Source organism: Cystoisospora suis, assembly GCF_002600585.1.
Source record: "Cystoisospora suis strain Wien I chromosome Unknown contig_4224, whole genome shotgun sequence".
Taxonomy (NCBI): Eukaryota; Apicomplexa; class Conoidasida; order Eucoccidiorida; family Sarcocystidae; genus Cystoisospora; species Cystoisospora suis.
This window is the reverse complement of record NW_027157016.1, coordinates 16,100-23,382: the sequence shown is the minus strand read 5'-3', so window position 1 is coordinate 23,382 and position 7,283 is coordinate 16,100. Positions and strand designations below refer to the sequence as shown.

General features: G+C 41.1%; 2 protein-coding genes across 2 annotated transcripts; both read left to right on the top strand.

Moving 5' to 3' along the window:
- The first annotated feature begins 26 nt into the window (after positions 1-26).
- Positions 27-4,731, top strand: CSUI_007848 (uncharacterized protein). The gene is made up of 3 exons (XM_068067991.1): positions 27-664; positions 1,310-3,173; positions 3,535-4,731. The coding sequence occupies exons 1-3, from the start codon at positions 300-302 to the stop codon at positions 3,691-3,693; spliced, it is 2,388 nt and encodes a 795-aa protein (XP_067920036.1). The 5' UTR covers positions 27-299; the 3' UTR covers positions 3,694-4,731.
- A 98-nt stretch (positions 4,732-4,829) lies between these two features.
- Positions 4,830-5,729, top strand: CSUI_007847 (uncharacterized protein). Its single transcript, XM_068067990.1, has one exon. The coding sequence runs from the start codon at positions 4,895-4,897 to the stop codon at positions 5,195-5,197; it is 303 nt and encodes a 100-aa protein (XP_067920035.1). The 5' UTR covers positions 4,830-4,894; the 3' UTR covers positions 5,198-5,729.
- The last annotated feature ends 1,554 nt before the right edge of the window (positions 5,730-7,283 follow it).

The window sequence follows — 7,283 nt, the reverse complement described above, 5'->3', positions numbered from 1 at the left end:
AAGAAGAAGAAGAAGTAAAAGAGAAAAGAGAAGAAGAGAGGGGTGGTGACGCTTTCAGATTTGATCAGAAGAAGGAGTTCTTTCCTCCTCTTCATTCTTCTTCTTTATCTTCTCCTTGTGTGACTACCTCTCCTTTGTATGAAAGTAATTATGCGAGACAAGCTAGCAGTCGTAGTAGTCGTAGTAGTCGTAGTGCCAGCAGCACAGGAGCAGTCGCTGGATCGACTTCGTTAAGTCGAGACTCTTCCTCTCTCTCTCTCCTGTCTCACACAAAGGGTCCACCTTCTACCACAGTGTCGATGGTCAGCCAAGGAGGTGGCAAGGGGAGAATCGATGATCATGACGATGAGGGAGATCGTGAGAGAGATACAATCGATAGAGTCGATGATCTCAATAAGATTAACCACGAAAAGGAGGAAGAAGAAGAGGCGCAGACAGTCTTCTCCGCAGGAACGGCATTTACGTGGGAGATAAGAGAGAAAGTAAATTATGAATTGAAGATGAAGAAACAAAGACAACAAGAGGAAGAAGAGAGAGGAAAGAAGAAAGAAAGAAAGGCGATCTTAAGTGCGAGCGATGAAGAGGAACTAAACGGTCTGCTTCAAGCTCTTCAAATTCTCTCGTGGAACATGACAGATCGCGAAAAGTCGATATGGACCCAAGGGTAAGAAGAAAAAGAAAAACCAGAAGAAAGTTAGAAAGAAAGAAAAAGGAGAAAGCTGAAGTGTGTTGTGTGTCTTAAGGAGATACATGTTTGGTCAAGCTGAGGGGAGCCTCGGCCTCTCTCTCATTCCCTTCTCTTTCTTCTCTCCGTCTACAGAAGTTCCTCCACTCCATCATCTCCTATTCGCTATCTGACTCCACATCTATCTTTGATCTATCTATCTATCTAGCCATCTCTCTTCAATCTATCTACCTACCTTTCAATCTGTCCATCTCCCTATCTACCTCCCTATGTATCGGTGGCTGAATAGATACAGGTACTATACATCGATGCTGTAGTGTATTTCTTCTCTTTATCTCTGTCTCTCTGTCTGTCTATCTCTCTGTTTGCTTGTAAGTAGAGATAAGCAGACAGACCTCCTACTAGAGTTTCCTTTCTCCAAGGCAGCTACTTCCTTCTTCTTCTTCTCCCTCCTCATTGATTCGTCTCGAGTTACTGAAGAGGGGGGGTGTGTGTCTCTCTGTCTCTGTCTCTGTCTCTCTGTCTTTCTTTTTCTTTCTTTCGTGTTCTCATCCAGTTGCAAATCTCGCTATTCTTCTCTTAGCTTCCTCCTTCTCCCTTCTTTTTCTTCTTTTCTTTCTGCAGAAACGGAGCCGTCTTGTGGAGATGCTGCGGGTCCGTCCTGTTCGATACTTCTCTCTTTTCTTCTTCATCTTTAGGTTCATCTCTATCTTCAAGAAGAAGAGAAAAACAAGAAGAAAGAGAGAGGTCGTCTTTGCTACTGCTCTTCAATTCTCTTCTCTCAGGTTCTCTAGGAGGAGGAGGAGGAGTGGCAGAGTCAAGAGTGGGGAGCGAGGTAGCTTTCCTTGCAAGAAGATCTACAGAGTATGCAAGAAATAGGCCTGTCTCTTCTTCTTCTTCTTCGCAGGTGTCTATGCCGAGCTCAGGGAGTCTCCTCACAAAGATGTCTGGTGACCCTTCTTCTCACGCGAAGTCTGAAGGGGCAGATAAAGAAGAAGAAAAAGAAGAAGAAAGAGAAGGAGAAGAGAAAATGAAGAAAGAAGAAGGAGAAGGAGAAGAAGGAGAGGGAGAAAGAGAGAAGAACAAGAAGAAAGCAGGAGAGGGAGAAGATAGGAAAGAGAGGATTTGCGTGATTCATGGATCTCCTTCAGTATCAGATTTTGCCCAAGCTGCATGTAAAGACTCCCGCCCTTCTTCTGCAGCAGCCACGAAGCTTCATATCGACGCGCCTCGTCAGGAGAAAGAAGAGACGATCCCTGGTCATTCTTCTCCTCCTCCTTCGTCTTCCTCTATCACGCCTACAAGAGACACATCTCTCTCTTCTTCTTCTCTTGCTTGCAACTTAGATACTTCTCTCGTCATCCCTACTACTACAGCTGCACCTCCTTCTTCTTCTCTTCTTCCTTCTTCCCCGCCATGCAGTCTTCCTTCTCTTTTTGCGAGTTGTTCGCCCTCTTCTATCTCTTCTTCTTTCAGTCCTCTTTCTCTTGAGTCATCAAATCTTCGTTCTTCTTCTTCTTCTCCTTCTCATCCTTTACTTCTGCAGACAGACTTGAAGAATCGGTCTATCACCCAACTAACACGAAGTGTCTTAAGAGACCTCCCTTCTTCATCTTGTTCTCTTTCCTCTTCGATGTCTTCTTTTACTTCTTCTTCCTCTCAGTTCTTCTTTTCTTCTTCTACACCTGTCTCTTCGGTCTCTCCCTCTCCGTCTTTCTTCTTATCATCTTCTCGTCTGAAAGAATCGATTGGCTCGATCATTCGTTCCTGCTCTCCTTCCCTCTTATCTGCATGCGCTGCGATTCTTGCGTCTCTCTTTGAAAGTTTCTGGCGAACTCAGGGTCTCTTCTCTGTCTTCCCACCCACCATCTCTTCTTCTTCTTCGTCGATAGAGCATTCCATCTCTCTTGTTTCAGGAGATCCTCTTCATCCTGCTTCTCAATTACGTTCCTATCTCCAAGAGAATGTGTATCTTGTCTATCATGCTCTAGAACTCCTAGGAAGAAGTAATAGCTCCTGTTACGTCAAATCGCTTCGCTCTTCAACTCGTCAAGAATCTCTACATATCAGTGCCATCTTTCGTGAGATCTTAGCCACAGTCTCTGGAGAGGTCTTTCTCAAGAGAGAGGAAGAAAGAAGCTCTACGTCAGAAGCTCTTACAGGGCCTTGTACATCTTTGTGTATGATCAAATCTGGAGAGGATAGCGATAAGAGAAAGAAGAAGTCCTCGAGTTTTGAAGGAGAAGACAAAGCAAGAAGAAACAAGATCCAAATCGTTTTTACAGGCTGGGAGAAGAGACAAAAGATTCTCTGGCTCCGAGGCTTCTTTAAACATTCTTTATCTCAACACTTACGAGATGACTCCTCAGCATTTCTATCTTTCTTTCTATTTGGAGCCTCCAGATGGAAGAGACCGGAGGGAAGTGAAGAGACAAGACGAGGCGCTCGAAGAATGACTGAGAATGACCCAAATCTGTGTCGGAGAGATGTAAGTCCTCAGACAACCCTAAAGATAGATTAAAGATAGATAGATAGATTGAAGATAGATTAAAGATAGATAGATTGAAGATAGATAGATGAAAGATAGATAGATAGATAGATCTGTATATATATATATATATACGAAGAATCTCGAGATATATATATATGTATATGTATATATATCTGGAGATTCTTATATAATTCCCTACTAGATTAAAGATAGCTAGATAGATAGATAGATCTGTATATATATATATATACTAAGAATCTCGAGATATATATGTATATATATATATTTATATATGTATATGTATATATATCTCGAGATTGTTATATAATTCCTTACGTTGTTTTGTTCTTGTTTTCAGAAGGAGAGTGACTGTAGAGAATTTTCTTCTTCTTCTTTTGCTTCTTCTTTTGCTTCATGGAGAACTTCAAAGCATAGAGAGAAAGTGCGAGCGCATCAAAGACAAGCCAGAAACTCCGTCAGGACGTTGCTGATGAACCCGGGGATGTCTGAGGATTAACAAAGAAAGAAAGAAAGAAAGAAAGAAAGATATATGAAAGAAAGAACTAGAAAGAAAACCTTTTCCTTGAAGATGCGATGAATGAAAAGAAAGAAAAAGCCCCCCCTGATCAACGTGGCATCTCTAGTAGTTGTCTGTGAAAAGAGAGACAGTCCTCTTGCTGTGAATGCTCTCCTTTGACCCATCTCTTGATAGACAGATAAATGCATAGATAGATACATGGACTAGAGATAGATGGAGAGATCAATGGTAGATAGAGGGCCAAGAAAGCGACAGGCATGTATGAGTTTGTGGAAAGGAGGAGAGAATGAGAAATAGAAGAGAGTGTAGTGTCTCTCGTTTTCACGGGAGAGAAGCGAAGGAGTAGAGGGAGTCGTATTGCCTATTGCTGTGACAAGGCCCATGAGATGAAACAAAGAAAGACAGAAAAAGAAGAAGAAAAGAAGGAGATGAAGAAGAAGAAGAAAGAGTCTTTCTGTCAAAAGACTTTAGTAGTTGAGTGGGTGATTCTTGGGGTTTGTCGATTGTCTTGATCACGTCGATTGTTCTTCATATCGATTGTGCGAGGGGTCTTCATGTCTGTCTTCCTACCTACAGATACCTCCATGGCCACATATGTCTCTTCTGCTGTTTTTGGTGTCTCCTCTAAGTTTCTCTTCGATTTCTGTACGTGTCTTACTGATGGCTTCTCTGTCTCTCTATCAGTCTGTCTGTCTATCTCTCTCTCTATCTCTCTCTCTATCTCTTTCATTTTCTATGATCTTCCGGTCTTCTTTTCCAAGCAGGATAAGAGAGAGAAGGTGTGACTCTTTCTCCAAGAAAGACTTTCTTCTTCCTCTTCCTCTATTCTCTTTAGAGATGAAGAAAGGAACATCCATAAATGGAGAGAGATAGAGTAGATAGACTGCTAGTGCTAGTACTACTCCTACTATTACCTCTCAAACAGAGAATGACGGAATGCATACGCCCCAAACTACTTCTGTTTCATCTACCCACATCATAGAAACACAAAGCCAAAATTCCAGCAGCGATTTGAACACGCGTGCACATATACATATATATATATATGTATTTCTATTTCAACATAGTCGTATGTATATATTTGTTAGCTCTACATGTATATATACATGTATATATGTATATGTAGGCTATCTCCACACGTATATGTATGTATATATGTACATGTATATAATTGAGAGGGATGTGGGTGGAAAGTGAGGCTTTACACAGAAGTTACGGAATCCCCACTCCCCTTCTGTTCAGGTGTATAGAATTCAATATGTCTCAATGGGTCTGTCTCTATCTATTTATCTATCCATCTGTCTCTATGTTTCTCTATCTGTTTATTTCATTCTCTCTTTCTTCTGCTCTTATCTGCCCTTCTTGGTCTCATGGACTATTGTTCCTCGATGTCATACTACCCCATTCTTCCGGGTGTATGTACACAGGTGCTGGCTATACAGCTGAGAATTTTTCTGCATGCATGCATGCACCAAGGTTTTGACTGTATAGGGACGAGAAATGTCTAGTCTAACCATGTGGAGAATCAAGCGAAGTAATTCTCATGATGACTGAGGAGAGAAAAAGAATTTGTTTCTGTAAGATAGATTAAAGATAGATCGATTAAAGATAGATGAGCTTTGTCGCTTCCATCCATCTATTTCTTTCAAAAGAGCGGGTGCACTCGATGTCTCTCCTCTGCTTCGGCACCTCGGAGAAATTCTTCATCTACAACAGCGGCCCCGATTCTTACATACATGGGACTTTCTAGCTCCAACTCTCTTACTGATACATACATGTATAAATATATACATGTATCCACATACATATAGACATACATATACATAGATATGTGTATATGCATGTATGAGTAAGAGAGTTGTATTTCGAGAATGCCTTGTTTGAGATAGTCGGTGGCGATGCGAAGTTTGTCTGCTTTTGTCTTCAAGAGAGAAAAACTTTTGTTCTCCTAGCGCTTCGGTTAAATGGAAGTCTTTAGGTCTCTTTCGAGGGAGAGATGTAGAGATATATCACCCTTCTTGATGTGTAGGTACACTCTTTCAAAGAGAAGAACTTTCTGAGAATGTTTCTCTTCATCGACAGACTGACGCTAGCTCAGTGTTCGTCACCCCAGAAACGCCTCTGGCGTTGTGAAAGCAAGCCTGGATTGGAGTGTACATACACCTGAAGATGGAGCGACAACGTGAAAGTAAGAAAGGCAATAAGGATGATGTATCTTGAAGTGTTGAGTTAGAACTAAGATAGAAGAAAGAAAGGCTACTAGGACTGTGCCTCTCTATCACTATTTTTAGTATGACGCCTATGGGTTATTCTAGCTAAAGGAGACCGCAGATTCTATCCTTTAAGAGAGAGATATGATTGAACGAGGAATAAGTAGAGAAAGAACGAAAGAGAGAAGTCAAAACAGCATGAAAAGAGAGAGAGAGAGAAAGAAAGAAAAAGAAATGAGGAATGAAACAAGGAGTAAAGTAGAGGGAGGAGAAAAACGAAACAGCCTTCTTTTCTTTCTTCTTCTTGTTTAACTTCTCCCGCACTGAAGTCAAGACTGGAAAGAAGGAAGAGAAAAATATTCTTATCTCCTACGTCACGTCAGCACTTTAGCACATCCTGTTCTCCAGTGTATATACACCACCCGGACTTGCGAATTCCTCTTCTCCCGATTCTTCTTCTTTTTAGAATGCAAAAAACATCTCTCGGTCTTGATACGATGGAACACATTCTTCTCTCTTCAAAGCCATCTATCTGTCTTTTTACTCCTCACATCCCCCCCTACGTTCTTAAACTTGGGAAAGAAAGAGCTCTCTTTTTCTTCTTCTTGCCGTATCGAACATCTTCTTCTTAACGTAAAGATCATTGAGACTTCTATCGTGTTTGACTCTATCTTTGTCGGTCTCTTTGTTTCTTTTCTAGACAAGGTACCCCCCTCTTAACTTTTTAGCGATGGAGAAGACGTGTGGCTTTCTAAGCATGTAGAGAGTGAGAGCAACGTGGAGAGCGCGAGTACAGAATAAGACTAACCCTAATCATCTTCGTCACTTGCTTTCCTACAAGAGGGAGATTTAGCAATAGTTAAAGAGGTCCTACTATGTGTGAAGAAAGTAGATATCTTCCATCCATCCATCGATCGCTCACGTCTACTTTTTTTCTTGTGTCGATCCAAAGAATACGAAAGAGTCTCTGCTACTCAAATACTACTGCTGATATAACTTCCCACCCTGTCCCAGTATTCTACCGGGGAAAACAATCTCCATAGCTAGATACATACATACATCACATAAACCTATCTATCTATATCTCTCTCTGGCTATATATATATATATATATAGCCATGCATATGTATCTCTCTATGTATTCATATGTATATACATAGATTTTGCATTTCGGCATCTAGCTATTTCTCTTTAATCTATCTATCTATCTTTAATCTATCTATCTATCTGTCTGTTTCAATGAGTGTATAGACCATTTGTAGAGCATAGGGACCTAAGTCCATAGCCCAGCTGACTTTGACGTGATAGAGGAGGTGAAAGCATACAAACGCAAAAGTCAATAGAGAGAGAGAGAGAGAG